General features: G+C 31.9%; 1 protein-coding gene across 1 annotated transcript in view; it reads right to left on the reverse strand.

Annotated features, from left to right (window-relative positions):
- The window catches only part of LOC129223846 (chromodomain-helicase-DNA-binding protein 1-like), a 118,796-nt gene extending 97,970 nt beyond the window's left edge, over nucleotides 1-20,826 (reverse strand). Inside the window, exon 1 of the mRNA XM_054858209.1 lies at nucleotides 20,420-20,826. Within this exon, the coding sequence (XP_054714184.1) occupies nucleotides 20,420-20,437 (18 nt within the window). The 5' untranslated portion in view covers nucleotides 20,438-20,826. The remainder of the gene's footprint in view (nucleotides 1-20,419) is intronic.
- Nucleotides 20,827-23,386: the final 2,560 nt, after the last annotated feature.

Raw genomic sequence — 23,386 nt, forward strand, 5'->3', positions numbered from 1 at the left:
GACCACCAATATGCACCAAATTTGGCTGAGAACTATATAACAAACCCTTTGTAAGTTGACCACCTGTCTAAGTTGACCACTAAAGTAATGCACCGCGAGTGGTCAACTTACACAGGTTTCACTGTACGCGTAAAATAAAATAAAGGTGTCAAATCGTAAACCGTGTATAATCGAAACCACGTAAAATAAACCCGCGTAAAAAGAGGGTCTACTGTATAACAAACTTTTACTAAGGAAAAACTTATTTTCATTCACCCACGATTACTAATTAAAGCAGCAGTATTTTTATTACATTTATGCTGCATTCGTTACCATCTTTTGAAACACTTAATTATCCATAACATAATATTTAACAGGATTTTTAATATAACGTTAAAAGGTCTTGCTATCACACCCGTCACAAAAAAGATGATCAAGTTAACACAGCAAATGAATTCTATGGAAAAGCCTGAAACTTTCCAAAGTTTTAATGTTTGCACCTTGCAGGTCTGAAAAGGGGGGGATCACAATGTTCTAATTTTTAATCTCTGCAAAAATTTTAGCGACGGGTGCAACAAAATCATTGTGACAGCATTTAAAATAGTTTCCAAAAACTTTCTAAATGAAATTGAAGTTAACATTAACACTGAAAAACAAATGTGAAAGAATTTTCTGTTCCTCAATGTACTTTGGGTGTTCCTTATTGATTTCAAGATGCTGAAAAAGAATATGCTTGCAAAAAATTATCACCCTTCAATTTTAAGAAATTTTATTTATGTGTTTTGTAGGGTGGGCCGAAATAAAACTCATTTTATTTCGAAGTTGTAATAGCGCGGAAATGTTGCGAATTACAACTTCGAACTAAAAAAAATGAGTTTTTTCGGCCCACCCTATTATATAGGCTATTTTATAGCAGTTATAAGTTTACTACATTTTGTTTTAAATGCATTTGATCCAAGACATATTTTTTTACTGACTACAACAAAGCATGTAAAGAGAGTAGAAATTAAATTCACTTTGATAAGTTTTATATTAGTGACCTTGAGCAGATGGCGCTAAGCGTCCCATGTCATTTCAGTTTTACGCAAGATCACAGCTGTTTAAGTTTTGTCTTTTGGCAAGTGGAAATGCTCAGCCATCGAAAGAATCTTATGAAAAGATGAAGATATTTCTTCATGAAATTGACTACTCACATCATAATTGGAGCATTATTATTTCAAATTTTTAAAGTAATTGCCATTTTCATTGGCCTGCAGCTCAATTATTCAAAATATTGCTCTGTGAAAGTGGGACAGCAGGGCAAAACATGAACCAGAAGTGCAGAACATGACCAGAGTGCAAACAATGTATTGCAGGTGAGGGAAAAAAACCCGTTTCTTTAATTGATTAAAAAAAAATATTCTCCCACCTTGTATAAAGTTGGAATTCATGAAGAATTTCGTTAAAGCAATAGATAATAAAGGGTGTAGGTTTCGAAATTTGCAGGAATAGTTCCCATCACTCACTCACTCACTATGCAAAATTTAAGAGGGTATTTTCATTGACCCACAAATAAGAAAGCTTATGAAGGACCAAAATTTTGAAGCTAACTTAAGTGATTTAGGAAAATCAGCATGGCTTGATTTAAAAATGTTGTGACACAATCCTTAGAAAATAATAGAAGTCTTAAATAAGAAAAAGTAATTAAAGACTTGTTAAAAAGTTACAGAAAAGTAGGAGGATCAATGTCATTCAAAAATTTGTTTTGGCATCTCACTTCAATTCTTCCTCCCCCCCCCCCCCCCAAAAAAAAGTATGGGAGCTGTGAGTGACAAGCATGGGAAGCGCTTCCACCAGGATATTTCTGCAATTGAGTGCAATATCAAGGACAGTTCACTCCTGACATGCTCAGGATTGCTCTTGGAATCTTATTAGAGAAGTTTGTGATATGAGGCCCCTAGTTTCAAAACTGGATACTTGTAGGAGCGGACAAACGCTCAACTTGTAAAAAGTCCGGTTTTGAAACTGAGGCAGACCTTCCCGCCCCATTTCAAGGGGGAAAGAAGATTAACAAAAAAAAAAAGAAAATCGATTTTTTTTGCAAGTATCCGGTTTTGAAACTAGGGGCCTCATATTGCTTATAAAAGAGCATCAGCAGTTAAGGCATTTACAGCTACATAAAGTATGAAATTTCAGAAATTTTTGACGAGTATCATTTTTTTCTTCAAAAATCTTTCATTCTTCTACAACTTTTTCAACAATATATATTTTTTATGCTTTATAGTAGCTTTAAGCTTTGTAATTGTTTATATAATGGTAAATAACAAAAAATATTGTAATTGTGTTGAATAAATGTCATTAAATTGAGATTTAAAAAACTTTGGATTTTTCAAAATTTTGTGGATGGTAAAATATTTATATTGCCATATTCCTTTTTCAACACCCCCTAAAATGTAAAAGTCACCACTTACTTATTGAGGAACAGAAACCTTGCCCACCAGTGTTATTTATAACTATTTTATTTCTTAACAAATTTGCAATGCAGTTTAAATTTTTTGAAAATTTTTAAAAAGTAGGAAAAAATAGGAGGTAAACCAATAAGATTCTCGTCTTTTGTTAGATTAATCCAAATGTTACAAGTAATGCAAATGGATTTGCACTTTTTTAAATTTACCTAAACAAATATGATTAAGTGATTGCTAGAACTATTAAAGACTTTTTAAGCTTTTGCCGGTTTCTGCCGGCACAAAGCCAACTCTGCTTTGTATTGCATACTTACGATAAGAAAAAAAGGATTTTCCTGAACCGAAAGTGGATGTTAAAACAGAGTGGCCAGCCTCCAAACTCGAATTCCCTGAGATTTGCAAATTTCAGACATCACAAAACATACAAGTTTTTAGTTTGATTTGAAACATAATTAAACCACTATATTATGCAACACATCTTTCAGTACACATATACATACACACTATGTGTAAAACCCCTTTTAAAAATAAGCTGATTAAAAAAATGTCAGCAAGAGTTAGAAGGCTTTTAAAACTGAAAAAAAAAGTAAGATTTCTTTGGTTTGCAACTTTTTTCCCCGGAATTTTTAAAAATTATTTTAAGTGAAAAAATTTGGGGCCGCATACTGAACTAGTTGCTTGGTATACTTTTATACTACACAGCAGTGCTAGCGGACAGAAATAAAAAAATTTTGTTCCCGCTAGAGGACAGAAATAAAAAAATTTTGTTCCAGACTCAACATTTCCATTTGGACAAAATACTGTGAAATGGCTCATTATCGATGACTAAAAAAACCGCATATTTAGCTTTTGTTTTAATGAGGTGCTTGTAGAAGCAAACGCTATAGTTGCTAAGAAAAATTTTCAAATCTATAATGCAAGTTGTAATTAGAGATGTGTCATTCCTGTTAAAATGAACGGATCCGTTCCTTTAGTTAAAAAATGAACGACAATTCTTTTGAACGGTGAGCAGTTTGAAACACTATTCATGCACTTGTGATAAAATTGCATTAAAAAAAAATTCATTTTCAAATTTTTAACTGTCGGTCAATCTCAAATTTCCTTTTTCTCAGAGTAGTACAATATATTCATTCGAAACTTTATACTTTCTACTTTATTCATCATTTTTTTTAATAGTCAAAGTTTATTTTCAATTTTCCAATGTATCCATTAAGTAATATTTTGTGTTACTTGTTTGGGCTACCAACAAAATGTTTGCACATTCCACTTCCTGTCCCACGCACCTGCTAAAATACTACTCACTGTCTCCAAAATTATCTCTAAAAATATCTTTTACCTCTTTTCTGGCGATCCTTTTGTCTTCTATAGCATACCTTTCAACTACCATCTATATTGTTTTGGCTTTATTTTTAACTTGTTTGGCGACTTCCAAGTCGCTCATTCTATATTCAATTTCCATCGATTTTTAATAATGATTTTTTCTCCACTTAAAAAAATGTTATAACTTTTTGTTTTCATCACCCTGTGGAATAATTTTGAAGCTCTCTAATATCTTTAAGGGAGTCTTTTTTTAATGAAGTTGTGTGGTACTCCAACTAACGATACATTTGTTGTTTCTTTTTTTTGTTATACAGGGTCTAGTAGGGAGGGCAGAAAAAATCCAAATTCTGCAGAATACTTTGCCTTAGTGCAGAAACTTTGCAACTCCTTTGCACTAATGTCTTTGCGAAATTTTGTGACTGAGTTGATGTCATTTGCTCTGGCAAGAGACGTGGATTTTTGAGACTTTTAGAAACACATCAATTAAAGAGAAAATTTGCATAATATTTATATAATATAAAGCTTATAAATTCGCAGAACTTATAAGCTTTAATTTGGGAATTTCGTAACTTCCTAACAAAAATTACTGCATAAAATTTCAAGCCTATGAGTTAATTATTTCGGATCTGGCAAAAGACCTGCATTTTGAGAATTTCACAAAAAATTCCTTAAATGCGAATAACGCATTACAAAGAAGTACATACATATTACGCTGCAATACTTCGAATTTTTAATCGCATCAATGACATCAGACCACCCCTGGAACCGAGGTCCATTGTTTAGAGGGTTTTGGGAGGAGGGCGTCAATGGCCCACCTTACTTTGAAAAACTAATGCTTTTACATATAAGTGGGAGTGGTTATGTGGTTTTCAGATAAAGTTTCATTGAGTTCATGCCCTCCCCCTTCCCTCAAAAATTTAAAAAGAATGGACCATCTTGAACTGAAATAGGATCTATTTCGTTGTCCATATGGGGAAAACAATAAGGAAGTCACGTGGTTTAAATTATTTGTTAGAAGTTTCTGTCACGATTGATGCATATTTCAAAATTTTTTCCATCCGCTGGATTAAAATCTGGAATTATTCGTTAATTAGAGCAAAATCTTTGCAGACTCCTGCAATGGGTCAATTGCCTTTTACAGGGTGGCGACAGGAACTGAAAAAAAGTTCCCTGACTTTTCCCTGATTAAGTTCACCAAATTTCCCTGATTTATGTTACCATTGATAATGGTTTTCTTTCTTTGCTCTACTTGAAATCCATTGTATACTTGTATAAAATGCAGTATTTTAAACGTTTTAAGTTGTGTAAAATTGTTGAACTAAAGATATATTTTAAAAAAATGCTACTTTTTTAATAAAATTGTTTTAAAAAAAAAAGTCAATTTTTTTTTGGGGGGGGGGGAACCCTACAAAACAGTATATTAAATTTTTCTACACGGAAAGATTAGAGAAAATTTAAAAAAAAAATACTTTACTTCCAGAAACCACAAAGCATAAGAATTTTAAGAAACTATTAAAATAACTCTTAAAAACATATATGTATTTATGATAGAACTAAAAAGCAATTGAAATTATTTTGAACTAAGTTTTCATACAATAAAATAATTGTTGCAAGAATAACAAGTAATAGTGAAATAATAGAAGTAATGTAGTTATTCTTTTATAACTAATTGACATATTTATGCAAAACAGATGAAACCATTCAACATCCATTCATAGGCAGCTTTTCTCTAATCAAGAACATAGGTTTTAATGAATGAATACAGCATTTTAACAATAAAAAAATAAAGATATTTACTTAAGTACACAAGTTAACTATTTCAAATGATTTCAGCAGGAACGAAAAAAAATCTTAGATTGCTTTTGCCACAAACAACTTTGAAATGTAAGAAAAAAAAAAGCAATTAGTTAATTTCAAAATATATAAAAGAATACAACTTGGTTATAAAATTCAAGAATTACTTAAGTCTAAAGAAAAGAAAACCTTTATAATCTGCGGTGACAAGTAGTATAATGGCAAAAAACAAAGTTTTTTTAATTGAAAGTTCAATTTTAGCAATTAAATTAAAAACACGATGAAATAATAACCTTTTATAGTATTAATTCAAACACCAAAGATTTCTTCCTGAAATCTTGATTACAGTTCGCTTATTACTTCGAGACAATAGAATAAAGGCAAAGGAGCTAAGGCATTAATGAAATCTTCCTCTTTGTCTGTATGGTTGTTTATTTTACGTAGCAATGAAAACTTAAAAGGAAATTTCAAGCAAGGTAAAATAAACAACCTAACAGACGCAGAAGCAATCTTAGAAAGTTCATCCTGTGGTCAATAAGTAAGATTCAATACTTTGACGTTGAGGAAAAAAGATGCACAAATATGCGGCAGTGTATAATCGCACCTCATTAATTTTACTTTTTTTTTAAACAGATAATTGGGGGGAAATGCACAGGGAATTAGAGTACTTAATTTTGTAAAGTTAAAAAAAAAATTTCTTCATAAAAGCAATTTTCCCTGATTTTTTGTTATTTTTTAAAAACTCCCTGATATTTCCCTGATTAATAAAGTTCCCTGACTTTTCCCTGATCTGTCGCCACCCTGTTTTACATTTAAACATTGATGATACAACGTTACACCCTGAATCTTATTCTGGTAAGACTGGAAAAAGCCTGTGCGACTCTGAAACGCGTCGCATAGTTAGTTTTAAGACAGTGGAATGCAAGTTGACCCGACGGAAACAAAAGCAACAATATTTGTCATTAATATCACACACAGTGAAATAAGTCGTATGCTCTCATCTTGCTAACCACGAACTGTCTGAAAACAGTTAACAGAATCCTATGTTTGTACCTATAAAACCACAGTTTCAAATCTATTCTGAAATGTATTTACTACATCCTGATTTATGGTAAAAACCAACTAATACTATTAGAGACGGAGCAAAGCATGTGTGGGAATTAATTTATACATCAAGATACTTGCCAAATATGTATTAAATGTAATTGATCCTCCATGAAAAGGTACATTTTGTAGTTTTAATAACGCTCAGTTAACAAGCTTTATAAGTCATTTTATTTTTTTTTCCTCAATGAATAGAAATTTACATCCTAAACGCAGTTCTAATTTTTGCCTATTTTCCAGAGTGTTTTCAATCACAAAAAAAACTTTGTTTTTTAATGTTCGATTAACTAAATACCTTATAAGTCTGGTTCAAGGGGTGGTCTGATGCCACTGATGTGATTTAAAATTTGAAGTATTGCAGGGTATTAGGTAGGTTCTACTTTGTAATGTGTCACTCGTATTTTAGGAATTATTTAAAACAGTCTCAAAGTTCAGGCCTATTACTAGAGCAGAAATAACTCACAGGATTGAAATATTTACCCAGTAGTTTGTGTTAGGAAGTTACAAAATTCCCGCACTAAAGCTTAAACTTCTGTAGAAGTTAAAATATTTTGTAAATTTTCTCTTTATTTGATCTTTTTCTAAAAATTTCAAAAATTCAAGTCTCTTGTCAGAGCAGAAGACATTCAAATCAGATTCACGAAATTTTGCACATTAATTGTTAGGGAGTCACAATTTTTCCACACAAAGGCTAAGGGCTCTGTAGAATTTCGATTTTTTCGGCCCACCCCAAAGATAGTGCTGTAGCTGGAAGAATTTAATAGCTTAATTTTTTTGACATGCTGAAATGGAACCCCCGATTTTTGGAGTGGAAAACATATTTTGCCATTCAGGAACTGAAAAACATCATACAAAATGAACTATAATTGCTTAATACAAAACCTGAATTAAGTTTTTTTGATTCATTTTTCATAGGCATATTTTCTTACATTTAGATCATTTTAGTTATTTTTCCTTCAAAGAATCTAATGAAACATTTCAAATGTACGTGAGTAGGCCTTTCAGAGAGATCACATGCAACCTTTTTAAATGAACGAGTTGAATAAACGGTCCTGTGATGAACGGATCATTAAAAAGAATGACATTGCCTACCTCTAGTTGTAATTAATTGGTATATTTCCTTCAAAATCCCCCCCCCCCCCTCCAAGTCAAAATGTTGCCAGATATGTAAAGTTTCATCATATTTTTTTATTTTTTAAAAATGTTGTTCACTAGCAGGGGCGGACTGGCCCTAAACTTTTAATGTGGAAAAAAAAAATTCATGCCGGTCCCATCCAAAAACGTTTGGCTGTAGTTTTCCAAACCTAAAAAGTTTCTAGTGTGTTTTTTCAGAAAAAAAAGGTTCCTCCCCCCCCAGCAGCCCTCCCCTCTCTCCCCCCGCTGAAATACCTAGAATTTTTTTTTTCTTTCATAAATCCTTATTTAACTTTTCATTTCAAGCAAACTAGTGGGCAGATTGATTTAAACTAAGCATACAGCAAACGCCCATAATATACAGATGATATTTCAAGGATCTAACTTTCTCAAAAATATTTGCAAGCTTAAATTGCTCTACGCAATAAAAAAAACCACTGTGAAAACTGTGTGGCTTCTTTGAAAATCCGCATTTAAGAGTATTTCGTTTATGTAAAAGTGAATAAAAATCTTATTTAAAACAAAACGTAATACATTTGAGGCAGTGAGAAGCAAAGGGGTGTAAGCAGACATTTTCAAGTTTTGAGTAAAATTCGTATAAAGATTACATCCTAGGCAGGCTTTCATTGAATTTTTTTCTAAATCATGCTGTACAGCGGCACCTACCAGGGCTGCTGGTACTATCTCTTGCCCCAAGACAGAGGAGGGGTCCACCTACCATTTGTACTGGTTATCTCCAAATTTTCAAATTTTCCTCTTGCATCCCTTGCTTCTCACTACCTCATATGGCCATGAGCGGTACTATTTACCCTTCAGAAAAAACTCTTTTTTTTTAAAAAAGTCTTTTCTTAAAATTGTATTGTACGTATTCAAACTAATGAAAATTTTCATGTAAACCAAACGTAATATATCCGTTCAGAATGAATACATCACAGATCATGAGACAGTGAGAACTGATCGGAAATATCGGATAAGCCCGAATTAATCTACAAAAAAAAAAAAAAAAAGAATTTCGTCCGAAAAAGTCGCCATTTGTCTCAGTGAGAAAACTGATTTTCAAAGGTATCTCTCAAAATGTTATCTAGTGAGTGAAATTTATTTGTCAGGTTCTAAGAACTAAAGTGAAAATCATGGGATATACACTTGGGGTGGGGGGATTGCGGTCTCCTCCCAAGGCCCTTGGTTTTAACGTAGATTTATATTGCCAATAATTTTAATACGGTAGTTTATATGCATGTAAAGATGGTTATGACCAAACTCCCCTCCCCTCTCCACAGAAAGCAAGTTCTGGCAGCGCTTGTGCTTTATGGTATATGTGTGGCCTATGCTACATATTAACTTGCCTTTAATAATAATATTCCACTGACACAACGTTTTCAAGTAAGAACAATTTATTTATCAGCTTCCAAGATTTAAAGTGAAAACGAAGAAATGTATTGGGAAAAGCAATAAGATGTGCGTATTCTTTTTCGTAAGTAAATATGTTCAACTAGAGTTTAACCTACGAAGATGTTCAACAAAGTGAAACTCAACCGCTTAAACCAAAAATATAACTATTTATACTTCTATTGTACAAGTTTACATGCTTGCTGAAAATAAATAATAATCGAGTAACGAAAGAACGCACAACACAGAAATGGTCCGACTTAAACCTTTTTAATGTCATAAATTAAACGAAATTAATGAAAACGAAATAATATTTGAAAAAAGTTACTCAATAGTAATAAACTAAAAATGACAAAATTAATATTACTCTTCAAGAATCAGTGAAAATGTTTTCATACAAGGCCCTAATTTCGTCAAATTGAAAAAATCTAATAATAACTTTGTAAATTCCAAATTAGTGCTAAATCTTATCATTTTATCCGGAAAAATTTTATCCGAAATGTGAAAGTATGCCATTAAACGAATTTAAACATTGCATTTATCAATTTGACACTGAATAATAACATTAAAATTGAAAAGTATATGATGATAAGATTTTTAAAAATGTACTTTTCGCACTAGTTCACTAGTTGCAATATGGTAGTGCTACTAATAAATTAAAAACTAATAGTTTCTGGGAATACTGCATTTCAGATTCGGAAATTTTAGATTTGCTTTTAAGATTGTAACATTAAAAATATAAGTAAAAATAGATACATTATTTATGATTAAAATGGGCAAAAACACTTAAAGCAATCACACTTATCTAGCTAAGAAAGAAAAACCTATAAACAAGCATTACAAATCAGTTAACAGGAAAAAAAAAACTTCAAAAATAAAGATTATTTGATGAAATATTAATAAATACTTAAAATATGGTTAAAGAACCTATTTTTTTTCTTCTATAACTTAGTGTATCCCTTTAAAAGATAGGGAAACAAAATTTTACAGTATTTAAGACATAATAATTACTTAAATTTTTCAACATTCCTTTTTAATTTTATCAAAACATTTCTTTCAAAGAATGTAACTTTTTTTCCTTAAAAGTAATAGATTATGAATATCCGTTAAAGACTACTTGGTACTAAAGATAAAAATAAAAAAAATCGGGAGAAAAAAACATAAATTTCTACAACATTAATCTTTCTTACAAAAAAAGTCTACTTTGTTGAGCAACAGCATCAATGGTATCCTCTGAATCTATTTGATTTAAAATGTCCTTCTCTACAGACATCAACATGAGAGCTTCTAAATTTTCTTGAGAAAGGGTTAGACAAAAATAAACAAAAAATCATGAGTGTAAAAAAGAAATGAATTAAGTTCAGGAGGGCCATGCACATCCTCATATCTTTTACAAGCATACGAATTGTACTCAGGGCAGGTTCTCGATACCGGAACAAACCCTTCTCTCTCTTCTTTTTTTTTTTTTTTTTTTCTTCAAGTTTAAACTGCACAAGTTTTTTATTCTTCCAAATCCTAAATTTCATACCAAAAAAAGGGGGGGGGGGAGAGAAAAATGTTCTGCTGTCTTTGAGAAGTACATTAATAATCTTAGTTTATTATCTCCCTTCAAAAATTAATTACTCTTAAAAAAAACATAAAAAATGTGTGGAACAATAATTGGATAAAATTGGTACAGTATTTAGGCTTTAAATTAAAATTAAATACAGTAAAACCTGTAGAGTTGACCACCCTTGTAAGTTGACCACCTGTCTATGTTGACCTCTTTTGTCAGGAACGGAATTAGTCCTATCTTATATAATGAAGGAAAACTTCTGTAACTTGACCACCTGTCTATCTTGACCACTAATGTACGCCAAATTTGGTTTGGAGCATTGTAAAAAAAACCTTTGTTTTTTTTTTAACTTTCTTCAGTAAATTATTTTATTTTATTATTTATTAATTTATTATTATTGTATTATTATTTGATAGCTTTCCAAGAATGTTTTTAATGCTTTGATGACGGACTAGCAATTTACTAACTAAACAGCAGCATAAAGCTTATGCTGCTCTTTATTCTCCAAACTTGTTTTTCATTTGCTGTTCTATTTGAGATAGTTTTTTGTACTTTGTTCAATAAAAATAGGTGTCAGTAGAAAAGTACAAAGTGTTTTCTTTCAGTTGCAATAGGTTGTGGCAATTCTGGAATTGCGCTAAGGCCCGGATCTGTACATTTTGGGCCTTCTGCAACAAAATGGGTAGGGCATCTCCCTAGTGGCACAGTGTCTATTTGTAAAGTTAATAAGTCTCAATGCTAGTTTTTTTCCTTCAATTTCTAGGGCCGTCATCCCCCTTGAGGAAGTGAGCCCCCGCACTGCGGGTACGCAGATATGGGCTTGCTAAAGAGCCCTTCTGGCTTATTTCGAGTGTAAGGGATTAAGATATAGGATATTTTAATTTTGCCTTTATGAACTGAGAGAGTCGAGCTTGTTGCTCTTTGGGCTGTAAGTGTTACATAAAAAGGCTTCAAAAAGAAAGTTTTGAACTTGAAATTAATAAAAAGTATGAAATATTAAAATGAATTCAAAAAGGAGAAAGCCAGAGAAAATTAGCTGCCACATATGGAATTTCTAAAACTACGGCGTCTAATATAGTTTAAAACAAGGAAAAAATAATAAAACTATTTGAATAGTATTTTTAATTATGGTTTCACTTTCAATAATGTTAAACAATGAAAGTTAGTTGAACAGAAAGAGTAATAAGGGTGAATTCCTCGAAAAATGAATACACGGTGCGAGAAATGACAAAAAATATTTCAAAAAATCATTACTGCCCTTTATAAGTTGACCACCAAAGTACTGCACCGCGAGTGGTCAACTTACACAGGTTTCACTGTATGCAAAAAATACCTAATATCGATTTTACGTTCCTCTAAAATTTGCTTTTTTCAAGGAAAAAGGTAAGGGGGCGACGGATAAAAAAATGTTGGAAATCACTGTTTTAAATATTTATACTGTTTGTACTTTTATAAATTTTATCTTTGCTAAACGAAAATAGATGAATTGGACGGTGTTATACAAAAATGAGTTATCCAACAAAACTTTTCAAAAAAAAAAAAAGTTATTCACATAGGTTGGCAGATAAACTGATACACTACGGGGATACAAAGACGATTTCTATTAATATGCCATCTATGAAGTTCAGTTTAGAACTCAATTTACTCAAAAGTATTGCTTGGTGGGTTGACCCATTTTTGTGTAACACCATCAATTTGTTATAATTATAACTGACAGTTCAAGTTCTTATTATTTAAAGTGCTGATGACAAAAAAAATTAAAAAACACATGATGATTAAAAATATTAAACTTACTTAAAAAAATTTTTTGTCACCCTTGAATTTAAAACACATGCAATCCCATTGAGCAGTCAACACGGTGTATAACAAATGACTCGTTTTTTTCCTCGGAGACAAAATTGTGGAGTTCTCAAAATTATCTAATTGGTTGAGAAAGTCGTGGATCTATCTATTGCAAAGTGCTGGGAAACAGAAGAAGAAAAAAAAAACAAAAAAAACGAAGGATGAAAAGGAAAAAAAAAAGCTTTTTAGCAGACGTTTTGCTCCTATTCATTCTATTCTTAGGATGGCGCCTTTCTCTTATTTTATTTGAAAAAGGTTCAATGTAATCTTTTCCCAGACAGTCTCAGATCGTCTCAGATGGCCACAAAAAAAAGATCCCCACCCCCAATAAAACTCCTTACCAGAATTCCAGGAAACATCAATCCTGAATAGATACGAGAGACACCCATGGACCCTGAAGGCTTCGCTTCGGACGAAGACCACCCAACAAAGACATTGTTTCGTTTTCCCTACGTAACAAGATACGGTAATAGTTAGGCAAGAACAGAGTAACGTCCTGAAAGTGACCGTTGGAAAAGGAGCGGCTGTCCTCCTCTCCCTCCGCCACCCCCCCCCCACCCAAAAAAAGAGCAGTTCTGGCTGCAGCCCTCGACACAAGAACGGCCGGCCTAGCTAAAAACTTTTTTTTTTTAAATAAAATTGAGGAAAACGGCACGTACACATTGAATGCACAGAAAACGGCCCGAGTTAAGGACGGCCCATGTGGAATTTTCCACATCTCACACGTGGCCAGTCCGCCCCTGTTCACTAGAATAAAATCAAGAAGAACGCAACTATACCCATTGTATTTTACCCCGGGTGGTCCCCCTATACAGTTGATGAATACTTAAGTATTTGGTCAAACCAATTACTCAGTTTATCTGCCAAATATTCGGCGCATCACCCACTAATGAGCTTTTTTAATGGCAACAAAAACTAGTCCCCCACCCTCAGGTAAACCTTCTAAGGTTATAATTCAATATAATCACATCGTCGCTTCAGAGCAACAGTAAGACAACTAATCCGAGGAATAACACTAAGATATCCTACTGTTGCTCTGAGGCGAAGATATGAAACATCACTTTGAAAAGCTAGAACAAACACACAAAACAGTTGAGAATAATTCATCTTTATTGACTTTTGCTTCGTTTTTACAGAATTATGTAAAATGCCATAACTTTTAAACCAAATACAAGCATTTCTTTAAAAAAATTATTTTGCTTCATTTGTTTGTAGATAAATTACTTTATCTTAATGACCAGAACTACAAATGTATAATACTGCATCTTTACTCAAGGCAGTGTAAAATATCAAGGTTGGAAATGTTCGTCTATGTCGATGATAGGGCGGATTGCACCTCAGACTGAAGAATAATATTCAACAACTAAAATAAATTTTTAAATGGATACAGCACATTACTTTAACCTTTAGAAATTTATTTTAAACCAACTTAAAAAAAAAACTACTGTACTAAAAGATAAAACTGTAGAACATACACTCAGGAACATTGAAAATAGCGCCTCAAGAAGGAAGCATTGGATTGAAGTGAAATTTAGTGTACGGAATAATACAGATGAAAGAGACACTTGATCCCCAAATCTAGACAATTAAACGATTACAGGCTAAGTAATGAGATAAATACAGTGCTAATTTAACAGTGCGTTGAACCACTTTTTGCTGTAATACGTGATGCAATACGGTTTGAAATTGAGCTAATTTAACGTCTGATGCTGTTCTGAGGCAGATTGTCCCCCAAATTTTGAACAGCCACTTCCAAGTATTGTACAGAGTAGCAAGGCGACATCTAGCGTTTCAGCTGATCCCATACATGCTCTATAGAGGACAAGTTGGCGAAGCAGACTGGCAATGGTAGAGTCAAAAGGATGTAAGATATCTTGAGCAACTCTAGCTGTATGCGGGTGAACATTATCTTGCTGGAAAGTTACTCCTGGAGGGCCATTTAGGAACGGTCCTGGATGTGGTTGCAGAATGTCATTAACATAACGCTGATTCGTTAAGGTTCCACGCACCACAACTAGAGTGGATTCGCTATCATAGACTTATTACCTCCCAGACCACTTTACAAGCCGTGCGGGTAGTGTGTTGTGCGATAGGAATGGGTGGACTGGCACCTTTCTCCAGGGTGTCTCCACATCAGTGCGCAGATACCATCTGACCCCAAAATCAGGATTCATCACTAAGCACCACCTTTCCCAGTCAGAAACATCGCTCTGGCTTCGCACCATTACAGACGGAGTTGCCATGTTTTGGTGTTGCAAGGCAGTAAACGAAAAGGGTGCTTGGGTCGACAGATGTACTTCGTAAGGAGTCGCCGTGAGATCCACAAAAACTTGCAGCACGATCCTTCCATCCTCTCTCCTTGTGGTTTTCTCGGTCGCTCCAGACCGTTTTTTTTTGCACGTGGGTACCATCTCGTGTCCACTGCCTACAGCCATTTTTAGTGGAACACTTCGAACGATCCACCTGGGCAGCAACACGGCTTGTTGTCTAGCCTGCAATTTGCATGCCGATGACCAAACCTCTCTCAAACTCGCTTAACTGTAAGAAACATTTTCTAACTCGACTATCTGGCATCCTTTATTAAGGTTTTCCGAAAATCTGGTTGTAATCGTAACATTTACAAATCTTAAATTATGCACTGGTTTATATAGGACTTTATAGGAGATAGGTCATGCACATTGAACACCAAACTTGGATCATTTGCACATCAGATGTCACTTTTCATGTATGCAAAATTTCACAATTGTAAATTCCTTCTTTCTTGGGGCGCTATTTTCAATGTTTCTGAATGTAACTCGATAACTGCAGATGCACTGTGCCCGCCCACTGTAAATTAATTTTTTTACCAGTAGATAGTCTTGTGTTGTGTGTGCAGGCAGATACTTAGAGGTGTGAAAATAATTAGAATAATTGTAAAATCTGAAGCAAACTTTCATGTAAGGGGAAACTCTATACTTCAATATTGACATATTTAATATTGAAGGCACATCTACTTGCTTTCTATTTAAAATGTTTTGTATATACAGTCGGACCTCCATATATCGAAGTAGCAAATTGCCGGGGAAAAATTCGATATATAGAAATTTCGATATATAGAAACAATCTAATTTTCTCATAAAAATCTCCTAAAACATTAAAATTAAAGCTAATTTTCGTGCATGAAACCCAATTTCTAATTTATACGAGCTTTGGATTAAACGAAAGTTAATAATTGAAAAATTAACAGAAATTACATTTTTGTGCCTTCATACATCTTCATTCTTGGCAGTTTAACTTGATCCGCAACATTAGGGGGATTTTCGTTTTGACAATGTAATCCGAGAGAAAAGTAAAAAATCAATCTACTTAACTTGAATTATTTTTACTGAAGCTAAAAAGACTAGGAATGATAATCAACAGACAAAAAGGATAACTTGAAACTAATTTTACAGTGTTAGTGGTTACAACTAAAATTTGAAATAAACTCAGGGGAATTTAAGAACTCCAGAACGGAACAACGACTTATCTACACACCCCTCAAACCCAAATTTCTTATGAGTTTCTTAGCAACCGTTGGTAAACATGATTTTCTCCCGTAACCTTCATTTTTCATGAGACAAACAGTCTAAAGTAGGAGAAAAAAACCTACGAATGTCTCGAAAAAAATTTCGATATATAGAGATTTTCTCGATATATAGAAACAATATGTAATGAACATTGAAATTTGCTGGGATTTCGATACATAGAAAATTTCGATATGTGGAAGTTCGATATATGGAGGCTCGACTGTATTTTTTTAAGTTGTTAGCAATTTATTAGCATTTCTGTCATGGTGCCAAATTTGCAAGAGTTCATCAGTTAGAGAATTCTTGTTTGTGAAGCTCTATTTCTTTAATTTTTTCTATACAATGGTTCAAATATTCTCTACTTGGTTTATATCTGAATTGTTTCTATGCCATGGAAGTGGTTTTACATTATTCTTTTCAATTCAAAACTTAGGTCTGAAAAACTGAAAATTATTCTATTAAATAATTATTACACCTCTGTAATATATCTATCTTACTATGCTGCTAAGAAAAAAAAATGTGAACACTAAAATTACCTTAACTAAGACCAAAAAACAATTCATTAAATCAAAAAGGTCTGGATAATCTTCACAAAAACTAAGACCAAAAAACAATTCATTAAATCAAAAAGGTCTGGATAATCTTCACAAAATTAAACCCAGGGCCTGAAATTAACAGCGATGCACTGGTCCGAGACTACAAAAATATCCATAGGACCAGCAGAAAAGAAATTTCAATGGTAAATGGGATCAGCAAAGGGGGGTGGGATCTAAATATTTTTTCCCTTTTGAAAGTTTGTACCTTTATTTATAATGTATAGTTTTTCTTTGTAAAAAAAGATAATAGAAATTTCTACAACATTATAGCATGTTGCTTTTACCAACCTATTAGCTTTCTCCCAAAGCAATTAAAAATTACTGGCATTGGTGTACAGAACGATGCATGTTGCTTAATTCTCTTCCCAGTCGCTCAAATATGTCAACTGAAAACTGGTAATTGGCACTATTAGTTGTATTATACTGTATTTCTTTTGCTTTTTTTTTCATTCTACATTATTTAAAACAAAAATGCAAGAATGATTATAAGAGGGTCATTTCACGGTATTTGACATTTATGTTAATTCCGTAAAGTGATTTTTTTGCCATAACTTTTTAATTTACTGTTTAATTTGCAAATTACAGTTGAACTCTTAATATGAAATGTCAAAATTTCAAATTTGTTCGTATTAGCCGTTATTCATAACAACCGTGAATAAGTGATACTGTGAAAAAACGAAGAAATGATTACCTACATTTAGAAAACCTTACTACTAATTATACTCAGAAAATTAATCACTCATTTCTTATAAATGAATGTTTTTTTTTAAATCTTGAAAAACGAAAATTGACAATCGCGGAATAGGTTGTCTACAGGTAAACAAATGTTCGCGCTTTATTTTCCACATAAAATATTTAATATTTTCTTTTATTTGCACAATGAGACTTCTACTACCTAACAAAATGATGAATTATTTCTGAAAAAGAAAATTACAATATTCAACTAAGAGCATTTTAAGTAGAGGTCAGAAATTTTTCTTCTTCTTAGTCGAGACTTTCAATTTAATTTACGTACTATACGTGAAATTTTTAATGTATTGAGATAGCAAACCAAACTCAACGAACAAAATGTTCACTTTAGCCGTGATTTCGTATTAAGAGAATTCAACTGTATTTGAATATGAGTTGGTGTGTTGGTAGGAAAAACTCAATAGAAAATAATATGCTAATCAAACAGTAAATTAAAAAGTTATGCCAAAAAAAGGGGACATTACAGAATCTATAAATGTCAAAAATTCTGTGAAATGACTTGAAGATCAACTTTATTCATCAACATTTTCTGCCAAGAGCTTAAAAAATTGCATTTTCTGCAAGTTTTGGGATAAGTAAAAGCCTTGGTTTGTTTATGATACTTCCACACAAGGAGGCCTAGAACTTCAATTTTTTGTGCGTTTGAAATTTTTTAAAAAGGCAATTTCACAAAGTAGTCTCCAAATTTACCGAATTGTGAGAAAAAAATTTGGAAACAGGTACCCCCGATAGGAGGTCACAGCGTTTTGAAAAAATTAAAAGTTCAAAATGGTAACCATTAATGTGAAAAGCACTGAAACTACTGGTTCAATGGACCTGTGATTCACTTTTAAAAATTTCTAACCCTGATTAAATCAGAATTTCTTCACCATAACAAAGCTTACTTAATTTACTCAAACATTCTTTTTTAGTTCACTTGCTTTGGTATTAATTACAAAGTGCTTTCATAAAAGGCAACTCATTCGGAGGGAGAAGAGGCACAGTAGATATAAATTAATGCTCATTTATTAAAAGTATGTTTCCATTTCCCCAAAAATCGCTCCAAAAAACGTTTGGGGTTTGAACCCATATAGTATTTTAGGGCACCTAACCTACTGAAAATTCTTTTGAGAAAGTGCTCTCCTAATTAAGAAATGCAATTTTATCAGGCTGCAAACTGCCCCCTTTTTTTTCTGGGAGAAATACTAATATTAGATATAAAATTATACTTCATTAGAATTTACCCTGTTAATTTGAAGCTTATTGAATTCCCTTCAGAACAGAAATACCTGGTATATGATGGAACAAGGAATGGAGAAAGGATATGAGAATACTGTTATTAAAATCAACAAGTGAGAATTACATTTTAGTCTTCTACCTCAGAATTTTCGACATCCAAAATTTTCATATGAATTACACAAAAAACAAACAGTTATTCTGAATATGAACTAAAACACACAAGCAATATGTAATTTATGTTCTAAAACATTGGTGTCAATTGCAGTGGGAATTTTCAACACTAAATCTCCAAAAGAGAGCATGTGTAAAAAAAAGACTAAATTAAAATTGTAATATGTAATGAAAAATTAAAAAAAAAAACTATTGGTGAAGTGCAAAAATAAAATATAAATAAATAATTCTTAGTGACTGTTATTAGAAACCATATTAAGAAAATTAACATGAGCTCATCTAAGAACTATTACTTCAAAATGTTTTTATGAAAAAAATCCATGAATTAGAAGACTCATTTCCATTAAATATTTTTCAAATTCTACTATTATACTGGTAAGAGAATTTTTAACATCAACTTTTGATACACTCAAGTAATTCTTTAGAGGTCAAAGCTAGATTTATGGGAAGTTTTAGATCAAGCTGAATTCCTACATAATTGAATTACATTTCGAAACAATTAAGAGTTAACAATGAAATTTATTTCACAGTAGTAGGTATGCAATAATTATGTGCACCAACTAATTTGCTAATGATTTAGCATGCTATCGACAATAAATCTAGTTAAAACATGCAACTAAAGCAATCAGTGGATCCAAATAAACACTATAGATTACGCTTAAAAACATTTAACGTAAGAATCAACAGGAACTTTTTTTAAATTTATTTGTACAAAAACATGATTTAATGTATAAATAATGTAATTAAGGCGCAAAGTTATTTAAACATAATGGTAAAAAATAACGAATAATAGAAAATAAAACTAATCACAGTATAGTAATGAATTTTTTTCACCTAAAACTTCATATTTTGCCAAAAGTTGAGTAAAGGAAGCACAAAGTATTGGCAAAACCAAGCAGAAAATGCAAAAATATAGAAGTATTTCTAATACAAATGAATATTTAGTCATGCTAAAAATTGGCTAATTGAAATACTAAACAAATATGTTCTGAATTATCTTACAGGTATAACATACATTTTTACTTTAAAAGAGTATCCAGATTGTAGAATGGAAGTTACAAGAAAAAACATTCAATTAAATAGCAAAAATGGGTCCCAAAAGAAGCATTGATATTTTGATGAATTCAGATTCTTAACAGTCTAAGAAGTATTTTAAACATAAATTTACACTGGAACATGCATTATTTTAATAAAAAAATATACAAAATTAAGCGATACATAATAGATGATAGTGATGAAGTGCTATGTTTACATAAAATAAACAACAGTTAAGCAGAAAAAATTTTTTTTAATGTAATGTAGAGACATTCACGAATACTTTCTACGGAGGAAAATAATTTATTTTTTAAAAAACTATATTTTTAAATAGAAAGAAGGCAATTTAAAGACCTTGGATGTTGCAAATATTCAGAAATAAAAATCACAAGTAAAAAAGCTCCAACAAAAAACGCAATGGCACAACAGAAATACATCATAATAGAGATGAAACTTAAAAATAAAAATATATATAACCAAATTTATAGAATAAAGATCAAAACAATGTTTGTTTATAAATAAGTTAACTGAAAGAGAGTAACTTACCTTATCCATCGTCAACATCAGTTTTAGCACAAGTGATATTTAATCCAATAAGACGATTAATATTGATCAATATGCAAATTAGATCACTTAAATTTAATTCATCAGTTCACCAATAAGTTTAAACACGGCGATGCAAACGCCGAGTAACAAAAATACAAATCGGTTCAAAATGGCAGCCATTCGTCAGTCGCCATTCCATCGCTAAATTTCCGAAGAGATCGTCGGCACAAAAATAAAACAAAACTTCATCGAATTAAAATTCAGGCACTATAAAACCAATAATGCAGAAAATACTGTGTTGTAAAGAATGCCACAGCATGAACAATAACAAAACTCATTCACAAAATTCTGCAGCCACGTTTCAAGAGACTATGCGACATTCACCATTTTTTAATTCCAGTTCTTCTTCTCCCCGATGTAATGACGTAGAAGTCTCGTAAAATCACGTGAGGCTCCGCGAGAGTTAATCGAAGTTAAAAATCCAACACTAAAAATTGTAAGTTATTAACCAATTCTACTCATTTTAACCATACAAAATTGAAATTTATGAGTGTCCTAGCTAAAAAAATTTAATTACCTAAGCACTCGAAGTAAAATTTTAAATTTTATGCGGGAAAAAATTGTTAGAAGTAAATATTGAGAGTAAACATTTTCAAGGAAATAAAAATATATAGAAAACACAATGAAGTGAAATTGAAGAAGATGCAACCATAGTGAAACACTTATTTGGAGTTAACTTTTCTACACCACCACTGCAATGGTTCTGAAATCGATCGACTCGATCCTTCATTCTAGCTATCTGACGTCATTCTACGAGCCTTGTGTCGAGATTATACGCAAAGACAGAATTCTTTGCAGATAGGAAGAGCTAGCATTTAAAACCTTACAAGTATGGTGAGCTTGTACTTGAAGCAAATGGGGTGAGTAAAAAAACAAGGTTTTTTTTGCCAGTGCTACCTCTTTTCTTGCAATGTTTTTCAAAAAATATAGTAGATTTCTGTAAATATTTAGAGGGGAAAAAGCTGAGGGAAAATAAATTTATATTCCTAGGAAGTTTTTCAGGTGAGTGAAACATCAAACTTCTTACACAGAACAGAGTTAGAAGCTTTAAGACCTGAAAATTGCCTGATACTTTTCTGTTAATTATATGACTTAGTGAGCACACTAATACAGAGAAATTGCATCAATTTCAGGTCACACAGTAGATGTTTCAATCAAGCAAACATCTAGCAAGATAATTTCTTCCTTTCATAATATTGATCAGGAAATAGCACTTAACACAAGAACGCTCTAAGCCCCGCAAAAAGTTTAATTCTAATCAACATTTAAGATTTAGTAACTGATGAAAAATATTCAGCTTACAATAGTAATACCAGAATTTAATTTGTTAGTGAAAAGTTTTATGGTTGAAATCAAACTACAGTTGACAATTAATTTTGCTAACTTTTGGGGACTGTGAAAAATGTTTGTGAAATCGAAAACTATCGATGCACTGAAAGAACGTATGGGGTCTGTAAGCTGTTTGTAAAATCAAGGTCAAAATACATCCTAATTTGCAATTTTTCACACACATTAATGCAAGTAAATAAGGAAGACAGAAATTATTGCTATCTGCACACAATACTTTCATCCAAATAAATTTGAAAAAAATAGGGGAAAAGCTCAAGAATATTTTTTTAAAATCAAATTGATGGTTTATCTTAAGTGTAATTAAGTGTTAATATTAAAATATTTAAATCCTCAATATTCAACTACATGCATATAATTCTAATACAGTCAAATCAATTCTATTAAAAAAAACTCAATAGGACTGAATACATAACATGCTAAATTGAATCAATTAAACGTGGTAGAGAGAAGCAAAGGGATGTAAGAGGAACTTTTGAAAAACACGCATTTGAAGTTCAGATCTAATGTAGGCTTTCATTGAATTTTTTTTTTCTAAATTATGCCATATAACAGCACCTGCCAAGGATTCGAAATAGAGGAGAGGCTCTCCGAACATTTAGTAATAGTTTCTCAAAATTTTTAATTTTGGCACTTACATCCCTTTGCTTCTCACTGCCTAAAATGTACTCCACACTGCTTATCCAGAAATAAGAGTGCAATTAGTACAAAAAGTCTGAAAATTCACATATAAGTTTCACACCAATATACAATATGCAGATTAGAAACAAAATGAATGATGCTGAATATTTTTGAAGGTGCACATAAAATATGTAATAATTTTATTAGTTAACTATTGATCGTTCATTGTCATTCTGTAAGCTTAGCATTAGCTCACTCAAATGTAAGTACTAAGCAGAAGTCCTGCTATACTCTAGTGCAACATTTCTTGATAATGGAAAAATACGACAAAACCAAGTCAAGGGAATAGTTCCCCAAGTGCAGTGTTCAAATTAAGGGTGAAATAGTCACTTCACAATAGAAATTTCATCAGTTTATTAAACTTACCCATACATAGCCTTTTTGTGCAACTCAGTAAATTGTTACTTTTTTTTTCAATTTACAAACACCTAATAAATAGATTTGAATCTAAGAACTTACAAATGGTTAACTCTTCTAATTCAACAAAAAGGTAGCTAGTAAGTGTACTCGTTATCTATGAACTATATTTTCTGTGTACCGTAACATTGTTGTCAAGAAATATCCAATTAAAAAAATTACTAAAATATGTCTAAGATCAAGGAGTTCATCAATTTATCAATCTTCATACAGTTTATTTCCAGTGAAAACAAAGTGAATTGGGGGAAAAAAGGGAATCATACTTATTTCAATAATTATAGAAATTACAAAATTTTCAATAATTACATAAATTATAAAATTTTAACATAACATTGATGATATATAAAAATGTCAGAAAAGAAGCTTGGTTCTTTTCATGGTATAATTTTTATCATTTGGATTTTTCACTATTTTTCAGTTAAAACTCAAACCAATTACTTTGAGTCACTTTTCTGTGCTGAA

The sequence above is a fragment of the Uloborus diversus genome, chromosome 6 (assembly GCF_026930045.1).
Source record: "Uloborus diversus isolate 005 chromosome 6, Udiv.v.3.1, whole genome shotgun sequence".
In the NCBI taxonomy this organism is placed as follows: domain Eukaryota; kingdom Metazoa; phylum Arthropoda; class Arachnida; order Araneae; family Uloboridae; genus Uloborus; species Uloborus diversus.